Source organism: Tarenaya hassleriana, unplaced genomic scaffold (genome assembly GCF_000463585.1).
Source record: "Tarenaya hassleriana unplaced genomic scaffold, ASM46358v1 Cleome2, whole genome shotgun sequence".
In the NCBI taxonomy this organism is placed as follows: Eukaryota; Viridiplantae; Streptophyta; class Magnoliopsida; order Brassicales; family Cleomaceae; genus Tarenaya; species Tarenaya hassleriana.
In genome coordinates, this window is record NW_010965372.1 from 3,927,905 (window position 1) to 3,941,367 (window position 13,463).

Genomic DNA, 13,463 nt, shown 5'->3' on the forward strand with positions numbered 1-13,463 from the left:
TATGGTTTCTCCAGCAGAAATTTGACTTGTAATTAGCTATATTGCATTTGAAGCTTCGACAAAATCGAAGATTGAAGGTAGAATTAATATAATCATATGTTTATACAATTTCTTAATATTTGGAATTCTGATATTTGGTAGATAAGATAAATTTTGTGCTAACAACAAATTTTATTCATTTAACTTTCAATAGGAGAATTGGCTGAATTGCCTATATAAACGCTCTCTCTCCTCTCTCTCTCTCAGACTGGCGTTGAGGCCGGCCCATAACTCCGGCAACTTAGCTTCCGTGATTCCATGTGCAACTTCATCTTCCCCATTAATTTCACTTCTCTTCTTCTCTACCCTAAGTAAACTTCTCCGTTACTTGAACATTTTTGCCGCTGAATCTTCACGACGTTGTTGTTGATGTTGTCTCTCGTTCTTCTGATCTTGTCACTTCAATTTCAGGTAACAGTTTTCATGATTCTGATTCGGTTGTAAGCGCGTCCATTAATTTGATGTGAAGGGTGTTTTACTCCTTCAGCATTCAGGAATACTATCGAACACTTGGTGGGCGTAGACACGACACTATCTCGACATTGAAATCGGGAATTTTAGGAACATTTGGATTCTGGGTATCTCGTCGGATTTTGAAGTTTCAATTTTTAGGAATCTGATTTTTCACTCAGAAAGCTCGAGTGCATTTTCATTTCTAAAATCTCTTGTATCAGTTCCTGGAAAACAAATACTTCTTTTTCTGTTCGAGGTCATTTGAGATTTCACTTGTCGTAATACATACGAATGATTTGAAATTATAAGTATCTGGAGGTGTTTCATTACGAGGGAAAAGTGAAAAATGCAGAAACTTTGAATTTCAGTTTTTCACTGATGTCCGTTTCTTTCTTCTTACACAGTGACAGTGCCCCTGCAACTGGAGGTAGATAGAATGGGACTGACCACTAGAATTCTACGCTTCAGCGGCTTCAATGGCTTCAAAGTAACCATAATGAAGCAGAATCGGCCGTTTTCAGCAAGACCCTCTTCTCAGACTCTCGTATCCGTCAACCAATCACACTACAGGAAGCGTGTGTTACTGACAAATCTCCTGCAGAGGTATGGTTTCACTCCCTCTAGTCTCCAGAATCTCCTCTCCAGGAACAATGCTTTGTTGAGTTCTGATTTGGCCAAGATTGAGAGTTCTCTGGGTATCTTGATTGCACTAAAAATCCCCCATAAATCACTCATTTCATTGGTATGTGATTGCCCTGGTGTTCTTCGATCAGAGTTCCTGAGTAAATGGCAAGTTCCTCTTTTGGAGTGTGGGGAATCTGTTGCTTCGCCTTCTGTGGTTAGGAACATATTGGAACATTCTAGTAGATTTGGGGTAGGCCCATATAGGTTTTCTGAATGTTTGAGGATTTTGAGGGGCGTAGGATTTTGCGATAGTACCATTAGTAGGATTTTAGGTTTATTCCCTGCTATTCTTATGGTGAAGGAACTTGAAATTCACCGGAAGATTGATTTTCTGGGAGGAATTGGCATTCCTCGTAACAGTATTGAGAGGTTCCTTTACGTTTTTCCTGAAATTCTGGGTCTTAGTATCGAGAACAGACTTAAGCCATTGCTTGATGAATTTCTCAAGATGGGATTTAGCGTAGATGACATAAGGAGAGAAATTGAAAGAGAACCAAGAGTTCTTCGCTTGGAGTTGGGGGAGCTTTCACGGTGTTTGGAGTTGCTCCGGACCTTAAAATGCCGTGAAGTAATCAGAGAGAGAATTTTCAGTGAGGGAGTATTCCGAGCTGGCTTTGAAGTGAAACTTAGAGTTGATTGCTTATGCAAATATGGGCTTATTCGTAGAGATGCATTCAAGGTTTTGTGGAAAGAGCCGAGGGCGATCTTATACGAGATAGAGGACATAGAAAAGAAGATTGAGTTTTTAACAAACACAATGGGATTTAGCATCAGTTGCTTGGCTGAGGTACCAGAGTATTTGGGGGTAAATCTCCAAAAGCATATTATCCCCCGGCACAATGTCATTGATTACTTGAGGCTAAAAGGCGGGCTTGGTTGTGATATTGGATTGAAGGGATTGATAAAACCAAGCATGAATAGATTTTATAATTTATATGTGAAGCCATACCCAGAGTGTGAAAGAATTTTTGGCAGGAGACAGGAGAATGCCCATGTACAGAAACGACATCCTGCTGGACTTTGGAAGCTTTTCAAGCCGCCTAGCCATCCACCGACAAAGGAAGATGTGAAGAACATGAAGTCCTTTGTGGAATCTCTTATTTAGTGGGTTGGAGCTTTGCACGAGTCCTGCTTTGAAGGAAATCAGATAAAGAGGTATTTCTGGCATCTTCTTCGTATCTGAAATCTTAAGAAATATCATGGCTACAACAATAACTCGAGGGCATATGGTCTCTTATCTGTCCAAGCAAGCCGTTTCGTTTAGAAACTAATCATCTTTAGATTTTGGGAATGAAGCAGCAAAGAGAAGAATGCGTATGTTGGAGCAGAGCACAGTGCAAGATCATGCAAGAACGGCGATAAACCGACCTACATTGGTTTCTGCATCTGCCATCCGGGAGGCCAGAGACATCTAATCCACTCTGTTGCCTGAATATCCCGAGGGTTCAGTAATATCTGCTGACTCAGATTCCGACAAGTCGGGCAAACAGTTCTGTTCTTTGGGTTCTTATATAGCAACTTGAAAGCTGTTGTACAAGTGGTAGCTCCAGACCATTGATTGATTAAGAGTACAGGTAAAAAAAAACTGAGTTTATTAACAGGTTCGCTACCATTTATGTGTGTTCTTCAGTTCTTTTATTAGGTTTTCTGGGAAATAAAATGCGGAAAATCATGATTTTTTTTCTTATGCAGATGTGGACGATAATGAACTCTGCCCAGCAGTTGGATTCTCCTTGTGGCAAAACGCTACATGAATCTGTTATAGAGCCAGCCTCGGTTTGTACCACTTGATGTCGGAATTATAGGTTTCTTGCCTCCCAAGAAACCGATATGACCTGAGACTGAGTCGTGAGCCTAGGGTTAGACCCTTCGCCGTCTTTGGTGATGCGTGGATGGATGGATGTTCTCGCAATACAAGCATTTGTCTATGACATTTTAGATCAATTTTTTTCAACAATTATTTTTGCTAAGAATTAATTGAAATCATTTATAGTTGTAAAATAAGAAAAGATTGTGAAAGAGCCCAATAACTTTTTTTTCCATTCAACTTGCGTAACTAAACCGATAAAATGGGACGAAAAACGTCTTTTTCATCCTGAAATCGAGTCTTATGGAATATAATTTGAATTATATGGTTTGTTTCCGGTTTCGTGATTAGTCTAGGTTTTGGTGGTGACGAGAACCATGGAAAGAAATCGATGCTTCCACTTATAGAAACGGAACAACGCTTTAGATTACACCATATTTATAATTATAATTATTTAAATAATATGTGTATGTATATATATATATATAAGTAGGGTTATTGTGAAAAGGGCGGAGGATGTGGCAAAGTCGTTCTACTTTTACACTAAACCAAATTTAGAGAGAGAGAGAGGAGTTGAGCGTTGTACTTGCTGCTGCTGCGCTCGAGGTAAATGTGGACCGAAGGGCACCAACCACACCAACTTAAATCCACTTCTAAAACGTGATTTTTTATATATACCAACCTCCTGTTTCAACGATTCTAATAAAAAAATAATAATGATTTTGCATAAAAGTAAAGGTCTTGCATCTATAGTTTATGGGTCAAACATGTGATTTGTAACAAAAAAATACCGAAATGAAAATTCACAAAAAAAAAAACATTTTGTTCTCCATACTCTGGGAATGATAAAACTATTCACAGACACAGATGGCTGTTTTTGTCATTTCGGTGGCTCCAAACAAAATAGAGAAAAAAAATTAACACAAATTTTTATGAAGTTGAAAAAAAAAAATACATAAATATATTAAGACGGGTTTTTATAGAAGATTATTCCAAATTGGGGGCACCCACTTTGTCCAATCAGCGAACGACGGCTTTGAGTCTTTGATGCCCTCCTCCTCCATCTATATAAATCCATTCTCATTCTGTCCCACATCATCATCATCATCATCATCTCTCTCTCCATAAACAACATTCAACCATCTTCCCCTTCAAGCCCACAAGCTTCTCTGCACTCGAACCAGTAATCCATGGAATCCGAAACCCTAAATCTCGCAAACCAAACAAGCAACAACAGCGACAGCACCGAAACAGAGCAGACGGAGTTCGAGAAGAACCAGAAAAAGTACCAAGAACTGATCGCGAAGCTTCCAACGACCAAAGGATGGAGACCCAGCGAGATCCTGTCCGAATTCGGTGGCCACTGGTGGCAACAGTCTCTCCTCGAAGGCCTGCTTCACGCCAAGGAGTATTTCCAAGCTCGACCCACCGATTTCCTCATCTGCAGTTACCCTAAAACCGGCACCACTTGGCTAAAGGCCCTCACTTTCGCCATCTCCAATCGATCCAAGTTCGGCGACGATGACAACCCCCTTCGCAAACGCTTCGCCCACGAGTTCGTGCCCTACGTAGAGATCGATTTCGCGTTTTTCCCGCAGGTGGATGTCCTCAAGGACCAGGGTAACTCTCTGTTCTCCACTCATATCCCTTACGGGTCGTTGCCCGATTCGATCCTGGACTCTGGTTGCAAGATGGTTTACATCTGGAGAGACCCAAAGGACACTTTCATCTCCATGTGGACTTTCCTCCACAAGGAGAAGTCCCAAGACGGCGAGTTGGCCAGCCTCGAGGAGGCATTCGACATGTTCTGTCAAGGGTTGTCGGTGTACGGACCGTATCTTGATCATGTTTTAGAGTACTGGAAGGGACACAGTGAGAATCCGGAGAGGATAATGTTTCTCAAGTACGAAGAAATGAGGGCGGATCCGATTCCGTACGTGAGGAGATTGGCCGAGTTCATGGGGCATGGCTTCAGTGCAGAGGAGGAGGAGACAGGGGCCGTGGAGAAAGTGGTGAATCTCTGTAGCTTCGAGACGTTGAAGAACGTCGAGGCGAACAAAGGGGACAAGGAACGGGAAGATCGACCTGCAGTTTACGCGAACAGTGCGTATTTCAGGAAGGGAAAGGTCGGGGATTGGCAGAATTATCTCACTCCCGAGATGGCTGCTCGGATCGACGGAATAATGGCCGAGAAATTCAAAGGCACGGACTTGATTCAGAAGAAAGATTGAAGCCGTTTCGCGAACCATTCTGCAATAATCTGGCCCTCCATTGATGCCAACAAGAACTTGCTCTGTTTTCAGTTTGTTTTTGAGTGAATTATTGTTTAATGAAGAGAAGATCACTTTCAATTAACCGATAAGATCAAATGAGAAAATATGGATACTGAAATGTCTTTATATATTCGTCTTTCATGTTCTTGCACTGAGAAATGCGGCAAACTCTTCACAAAAGAGATCTTCATTCATAAAGAAAATGGTTTACAGAGCAGTTTCTTGCATCATCGTATCAAGAAACAGAACCAATCACCTGTCATGTCGGAGCAAACCAGAGCCTCTGAACTTGTTCTCCATCAATCCGTCGATCCGAGCAGCCATCTCTGGAGTCAGATAGTTCATCCAATCTCCGACCTCTCCCTTCCTGAAGAACGCACTGTTCGCGAAAGTCCCGGGCCGATCTTTCCGTCCTTTCTCGCCTTTGTTCGTTTTGAGGTTCTTCAGAGTCTCGAAACTGCAGAGATTCACCACCCTCTCGACATTCCCTTTCGCTTCCTCCTCCTCAGTGAATCCATACCCCATGAATTCTGCCAATCTCTTGACGTACGGAATCGGATTCGCCCTCATTTCTTCGTACTTCAGGAACATAATCTTCTTCGGATTCTCTTGTTTCGCTTTCCAGTACCCGAAAACATGATCAAGATAAGGTCCGTAGACCGAAACACCTTTGCAAAACATATCGAAAGACTCTTCCAGACCCGACATTTCGCCGTCCTCGGACTTCTCCTTGTGGAGAAATGCCCACAAGGAGATGAAAGTGTCCTTAGGGTCTCTCCAGATGTAAGCCATCTTGCAATCCGAGTCCAAGATCGACTTGGGTAATAGACCGAAAGGGATGTGGGTCGCGAAGAGCGTGTTTGCTTTGTCCTTAAGGACATCTATCTCGGGAAAAAAGGCGAATTCGACCTCGAGATAAGGCACAAACTCGTGTGGTAAACGTTTCAGAAGAGGGCTAGTGGCCTCATCAAATTTGAAACGATTGATGATGGCGAAAGTCAGAGCCTTTAGCCAAGTTGTGCCTGTTTTCGGGTAGCTGCAAATAACAAAATCATCGGGTCGTGCCCGAAAATTTTCTCGGGCATGAAGTAAACCTTGGATATTCGGCTTTCGCCACCAGTGACCGCCGAATTCGCTCAAGATCTCCTCCTGTCTCCATCCTTTCTTCTCTGGCAGCCTTGTGATGATCTCTCTGTACCTCTTCTGATTCTTTTGGAGCTCGGTTTGATCTGTTTTGGATTCCATCGAAGCGAGATATTGATTAGATTCTTGAAACGATAATTGATCGGTTCGAATGAAGTGCGAGTCATTTAAGTTTTCTTTTCCCTTTTATAGCCATTTTCGACAGTTACTTCGACCTCGACGTCATAAACTATGTTTGAAAGTTCGAAACCCGAGGTCTTCGCTTCACGCGATGCACACTCCTAAACGTTCTTTTAGAGGAACGGTTACAATCTCGGAAACAAAGTAAATCAGAACAGATTCTTGAATCAGAAGTATCGATGCCAAGTCGTTCTTTACCATCGACGCGTCGTTTTAAACAGATGCTAAATAACGTAAATGCTCAACGGCTAGAAAGTTCGAACTTCCAAACAGCGGAAACCCGAGAGGCGATGCTCGGATTTGGGACGCTGAATCTGAATCTGAAACCCTGAAACATCATACGATCTGCAGCTAAGGTAAGAATCCGACATAAATGGCCTTACCTTTAAGAGCTTTGTACAGATTGATGACAAACTTGGCTATAACTCCAATGCTCTTCCAAAGTAACATTCCGTCAATCCGAGCCGTCATCTCGGGAATCGGAAAGGTCTGTGAAATCCCCGACCTTCGCCTTCTCTGTGCTATCGTTGCTTCGAACTTAAGAAATAACCCTAAAACATGATCAGGATGTCTGTACAGAGGCAAACCCTTTACAACAGTACAGATCAAAGGCTTCCTCCATTGGAAGTCCTTAGGGTTTCTCCATCCACAAACGAAGCGGACCAACCTATAGAAACCATGAGTTTGATGAATCATGATCCGATATTCTTTCCTTTTAAAGAAGGATTTGATAGATCAACACCCGAAAATTCGAGATATTCGACTCTGAACTCGAAAGGTCCGGGTCTTAAAATTCGAAACTCGATCTCAAATTCGAGTATATCAGGTATTCGAGTTCGGATTACCCGCGGCGAAAAGGAATTCGGGTATCTGCGAGATGATTACTTTGCACGCCTAGAGGCAACTTCTTGCTTAAGCCTACTTATATTGAAATTAACAAAAAGGTATCAAATGAAAGGAAAAAATATGACTATTATTAGAAGAATTCATACATAGAAAAAGAATTCTATAGTTTGTAACCATCTTTAAAAGAAAATAAATTAAAATTTTCACTTTAATCTATTCAACCTTAGGTACATTTGGACCCTCTCTGATGTCTGATTTTCTTTTCTCCCTTGTCTTTCAGACAGCAACAAGAGCAACCTTCAGAGAACAATCTGAATCTCCTGTTTCTGAGATCTACAACATACGGATCCAAAAACTTCAAAAATGTATAAGATTCTCTCCCCTTCGATCATAATCAACAAATATAAATTACCCGATAATAACCGATCAATCGGGGAAAAAAATCATCAAACTCCTTTGCTAAGCTGTGACACAATCTTGCAGGTAAGAGTGGTCTGAATTCAAGTACCTTTCCCAGAAAGGTTTATACCTTCCAATGGCGAGCTTCAGCCATGGTTTCATGTTACCGTTATAGTGAATAACGGCTGCACTCTCGATAAGACGGTTATCGATGTTCATATCGTAGCCTAAACCCAAGACATGCCATCTTCTGTCCAGTGGCTCGGTCAGGCCATAGAACGCCAAAAGCCCGGGAGGAAGTGTCCCGAGCTTCCACAGTGTTCTTTCCATGTTCTGCTCTTGCCAGTAATGGTACCTCGCTGTTACATTAGCTTTTCTCCAAGCAACCAAGTCGAAAATGTTCATGCCGAATGCCCACCCGCAAGCTTGCGGGTCGAACTTTGAACTGATGAGCGGGTTCGAGAAGTTGAGGTACTTGTAGTACCGGTGAAAGGCCTCAAGACATGTTTCCACCGCTCCATTGGCATTCCCATGCAAATCCAAGGAGAAGAGAGGGGTCAGATCCTTTTGAACAACTACATCATCGTCAAGGAAAACGATAGTCTCTAGCTGCGGATAAATCTCGGGGATGTAAAACCTAAGGTGATTCAGCAATGAAGAGTACTTTGGGTTCCTCAGCTTCGGCTCGCGCTTGAGATCTTGACTTTCTTGTTCCCCGAAATAGAATGCTCTCGAGTCAGGATTCATCGATTGCCTAACTATAGGAGAATACGAAGCGTTCAACCAAGAAAACTCGTCTATGCTCCTCACTTCAACAGTCGAACCCTTGAAATCATTACTGAGAAACCAAGCCTGCATAGCTCCATAGCTCACTCGGTTCGTTACTATGTGGAAGACAAGCTGTTTCGGGTGATCAGCGTTGGAAACAGTCGAGTTGACAACGACCGAGACAGCTATCACGTTATCCGAAAAGATGCAGAAATGGTAGAGGTTGTTGTCAGCAAGTCTAGGAGAGTTTCCACTCTCATCCGCCAGTTCACGAAGAGACGGCTTTGACAACCAATCAGATGTGAGCTTGACCACCAAACAATGGAGGCTCTTAGGCAATGCCTCGGCAACCAGCTGCCCGAATACCGTTGTCTGAACCGTCGCTGCATTTGCACGCTCTTCAAGGGCTTGGATGTGCGATTTCATGGTCAACATGGTGGTGGCAATGTCGTAGTGTGCATCTTGTGCCTTAAATATCAAGGCTGACAAACCAGTTATGATCGGTTGCGCCTCGTCTAATGTAATAGGTTGCCCTCTCATTGCGGCTTTCGAGAGCAAAAGCTGACATCTTCTGATCTTAGAACTCAATTCCCAAGCTAAGTGAAGATTATTGTGTTCTTTGGCGATAAAAACATAAGCCTTGGCAAGCGTCATTTGCTCCGCCAACTGCCTAGAGAACGAGGAAACACTTGTTACCTCTTCGGTGAAATTTGAACGGCCGGGAGATGCCTTCTCGATCCCCATGTCTCTCTCCTACCAAAGCAAGCAGATCAAAGTGAGAGTCTTCCAAAGAAGCAAACGTTACAAAAATTAACCATTATATAATACCCAAGAAACTATACAGCAGATAGATAAACTAGAATGAGGTACAAGACCAAAACATTTGTGATTTGAAACTTGTAGAAAACATAGCTTTTGCATATCAATGTTCATCTAATTGGAGGGGGGAACAAGAAAACACGGAAAAAAGATTACAGCGGCAGGCCGAATAAAGGAACACTTGATGAAAACATAGTGCCGAAAAACAGATGCTTTCAAGAATGTTAATTCACAGGAGATCTCAGAGGGTATAGTATCTATTTTAGTGGGGATCATATCCATGTTACAATTTCCTACAGTATCAATCTTATTTGCAGGGCTTTGAAAGAGGACAGGAAAAACCATCAAATTCAAGTTTTTTCTAACAGTAGCTGAAAATATATAGGTGAAAATGGATTAGAAATCAGTGAAACCAGTCAATTTTCATTTTCATACATATACATATACATATACATATACATATACATATACATATACATATACATATACATATACATATACATATAGTGTTCTTATTTGTTCACAGTGAAAAAGATAAGAGCTTAACGACTATCTTTCCCACAATCAGTTAAAACTCAACAGATCCACTAAACCCTCCAATAGATCTTCAAGATTCAGACCCTATACGAAATCACGAGAATCCATAGCCTAAAGTAATTGAATCACCAAACAATCGAATCCGATCCTTTCGCCGGCAAAATCTACACTTTCATGGCAAATAATCATTGCAGAACCGAAATCTAAGCACCGAATCCGAGAGATTCAAGGAAGAACAAGAGAATCAAATCGAAACCCATGGAACAAGGACATACGATCGTCAGCTGATTTGGATCTCGATGATGATGAACCATGAAGAGAACCAATCCAGCGACAGAGAACGAACCCAGTAGGAGCCATATCAAACTCGACAGCCTCCTCCTCGCCGGCCGCCGCCGCATCTTCGATCGCTCACTTCCTCCGCCGACGCCGACGCCGCTTCCACGATTTACTCACCGACCAATCCAGATTATGAACTGATTCGTAAAACCCACATCCGGATTCGGACAGGATCCACGAAGCCGAATTTGTCCTGATCCAGACCAGAGTATGAACCCGACGGCGAGCGAAATCTAGGAGAAGAGACAGAGAGTGCGCGTGAGATGTGATCTGGCTTTCGCAGGTTTAGGCGCTTTCCTTTCGTGTTTTCCTTGCAATCACAGTACTATAGAGAGACAAAACAATTCCATAGGTAGATGCCATTTTTTTTTCCAATTTTTATTTTCCATTTATAACCTTGAGAGAAAAAAAATCACAAGCATTTGATAACTTCAAAAAATTGTGTGTTTTTGTCTTAATGTGTCATTAAAATGAATCAATACAAATTTGTATATTTTCACCGCATTTTAATATTTTATCTATTAAACAAATTTGTATATTTTTGCAAAATGGTTGAATTTTAATTAGAATTAGAATTCTGGAGATATTTAGAAATATATTTCCATGGTTAAAAGAAGGAAATCATAATGTGCCATTAAACGAGATTATATCAATCATTAAAAGAAAATCATCAGGTAAATCACACGACATGATCTAATATATGTAGTCTGTCAAAAGATGGCAAGTGGGTAAAAGAAAGGAAAAAATAATTAAATAAGAACGATTTATCCAATAAAATTAAGAAAAATTACAAAATTGACCGAACTAATAAAATTGGAAGGGGATATAATATTAATTAAAAAAAATAGGCGAACGAGAGATTAATTGGTTTGTTTTTTGGGCCTCAACCTTTGGATTTGGTAGAGTCAAGTCTTTGTCTCAAAGCCGAACTCTAATTTCCATTAATGGCCCACCAATATAGACCGAATTCTCAATTGGTATGATTTCATTGCTAAACCAAACCGGGTCCAAAAAGAAGAACATTTAAACCGGTATTCTGAAAACCGATACCGGTTCTGAAATCCTCGAGGAACAACCTTTCCAACTGTACAAATTTTATGAATTTTGAAGACATTTAAATTTCGGACATGTTTGTTCTGTATTGTACTATTGTATATTTTGGTTGAATATTCAATGATGTAATAATAAGTTTAGACACGATCCACAAAATAATATAAATAATATATGTGAAATTAATGTACGATATTTGACTTCTCTGCATGTTGACATGACCGTGCAGTCAGTCAAAATTGAGAGCTGTAATCGTTTCTTTGGTACAACTGTTAATATTTAAATGTTAACAAAAAAAAAATAACATTTATTTATGTACATGTACGTATACGTGCCTACATATATGCACACAGAAAATGCAAATTGCACACAGAAAACATTTGTTGCCTACATATATGCACAAAAATGCAAATTTATACCTCCATATATGGATGCAAATTGCACACACTATCTATAAAATACTGAATAGTTTAACCGGTTAAACGGAGGTATAAAACATTTGTCCCACCCTGATTCGAACTTCAAATTTAGGGAGAGTGTTTATATTACAAATCATATGATTGACTTGTGATCCGGGATTAATTTGGATATTGGACTAAGATATCCGGTTACCCAAAAAAAATATCTATACATCATATATATATATATATATATATATATATATATTCAAATATAAAACATATACTACGGAATTTCTATATAACCCAAAAGCGAAAAAAATATAAATAAAATCCAAAACGAATGAAAAGTTTATATATTTTAAATGTATATAAAACATTTACAAAATCTACAAAAGTAAATGAAATCTAACCTTATTAAGATTTGAATTATTTATTTTAGTATGTTATGTGTGTTAAATAGGGTTGATCCCATAAAAAAAACCCTAAACTTGTTAAAATATTTCATGTAAAATCCTCAATTTATAGTTATTCAAGAAAAACTCTGAATTTGGCAAAAATTTTCATAAAAATTAAAAATTTATCATTTTCTTCTGTATAAAATATTTTATTTATTTAATAAAAAATATTACTACTTTAGCATGACAAATTAGTGAATTGACTAAATTATCATATCAACGTCACATCATCAATTTAAAATTTTAAACATAAAAATAAAATTAACATACATACACAAAATAAAATTATCATATCAACGAGAGTTCTATATGGAATATTTTAACAAGTTTGAGATTTTTTATGGGATCCGGTTACCCAAAAAAAATATATATACATCATATATATATATATATATATATATATATATATATATTCAAATATAAAACATATACTACGGAATTTCTATATAACCCAAAAGCGAAAAAAATATAAATAAAATCCAAAACGAATGAAAAGTTTATATATTTTAAATGTATATAAAACATTTACAAAATCTACAAAAGTAAATGAAATCTAACCTTATTAAGATTTGAATTATTTATTTTAGTATGTTATGTGTGTTAAATAGGGTTGATCCCATAAAAAAAACCCTAAACTTGTTAAAATATTTCATGTAAAATCCTCAATTTATAGTTATTCAAGAAAAACTCTGAATTTGGCAAAAATTTTCATAAAAATTAAAAATTTATCATTTTCTTCTGTATAAAATATTTTATTTATTTAATAAAAAATATTACTACTTTAGCATGACAAATTAGTGAATTGACTAAATTATCATATCAACGTCACATCATCAATTTAAAATTTTAAACATAAAAATAAAATTAACATACATACACAAAATAAAATTATCATATCAACGAGAGTTCTATATGGAATATTTTAACAAGTTTGAGATTTTTTATGGGATTAATCCGTATTAAATATGATATTGATATATAACATATTTTCCTATAAAATCTATCACGATATGAACTTATAACATATGTTTATTTTACCAAAAAAAATATGTTTATCTAACTTAATTTGTTTTGCAACATTTCAAAATGAAACAAAAAACAAATATATTTGTGCTAAGCATATGAACTTAACATATGTTTATCTATATTAGAAAAAAAAAAGTTAAATCTGTATCTTATATTATATCATGTAGGTAGCACGTTAACATTGACTTGGGTTTTCTTCTTTGGTCCATTTTAAATTTTATATATATATATATATATATATATA

General features: G+C 38.5%; 4 protein-coding genes across 8 annotated transcripts; 2 read left to right on the plus strand and 2 right to left on the minus strand.

The window, feature by feature from the left end:
• Nucleotides 1-193: 193 nt before the first annotated feature.
• On the plus strand, nucleotides 194-3,230 carry LOC104812111 (transcription termination factor MTERF15, mitochondrial). Of its 5 annotated transcripts, none has more exons than XM_010539102.2 (4): nucleotides 194-450; nucleotides 897-2,331; nucleotides 2,473-2,750; nucleotides 2,869-3,227. In XM_010539102.2, exon 2 carries the CDS (start codon nucleotides 929-931, stop codon nucleotides 2,279-2,281), a length of 1,353 nt encoding a protein of 450 aa, XP_010537404.1. In that variant the 5' UTR covers nucleotides 194-450; nucleotides 897-928; the 3' UTR covers nucleotides 2,282-2,331; nucleotides 2,473-2,750; nucleotides 2,869-3,227. The 5 variants fall into 5 exon arrangements, with proteins under 5 accessions (XP_010537404.1, XP_010537403.1, XP_010537406.1 ...); XM_010539101.1 differs by having other exon boundaries at nucleotides 2,476-2,750; XM_010539104.1 differs by having other exon boundaries at nucleotides 897-2,777; nucleotides 2,869-3,230.
• An 840-nt stretch (nucleotides 3,231-4,070) lies between these two features.
• On the plus strand, nucleotides 4,071-5,374 carry LOC104812112 (cytosolic sulfotransferase 16-like). Its single transcript, XM_010539105.2, has one exon. It carries the CDS (start codon nucleotides 4,174-4,176, stop codon nucleotides 5,212-5,214), a length of 1,041 nt encoding a protein of 346 aa, XP_010537407.1. The 5' UTR covers nucleotides 4,071-4,173; the 3' UTR covers nucleotides 5,215-5,374.
• Nucleotides 5,375-5,427: 53 nt separating this feature from the next.
• Nucleotides 5,428-6,566, minus strand: LOC104812113 (cytosolic sulfotransferase 16-like). Its single transcript, XM_010539106.2, has one exon. It carries the CDS (start codon nucleotides 6,499-6,501, stop codon nucleotides 5,509-5,511), a length of 993 nt encoding a protein of 330 aa, XP_010537408.1. The 5' UTR covers nucleotides 6,502-6,566; the 3' UTR covers nucleotides 5,428-5,508.
• A 960-nt stretch (nucleotides 6,567-7,526) lies between these two features.
• LOC104812114 (probable galacturonosyltransferase 11) lies at nucleotides 7,527-10,626 on the minus strand. The gene is made up of 2 exons (XM_010539107.1): nucleotides 10,224-10,626; nucleotides 7,527-9,345 (listed from the first exon to the last, which is right to left on the minus strand). Exons 1-2 carry the CDS (start codon nucleotides 10,347-10,349, stop codon nucleotides 7,885-7,887), a joined length of 1,587 nt encoding a protein of 528 aa, XP_010537409.1. The 5' UTR covers nucleotides 10,350-10,626; the 3' UTR covers nucleotides 7,527-7,884.
• Between the last annotated feature and the right edge of the window lie 2,837 nt (nucleotides 10,627-13,463).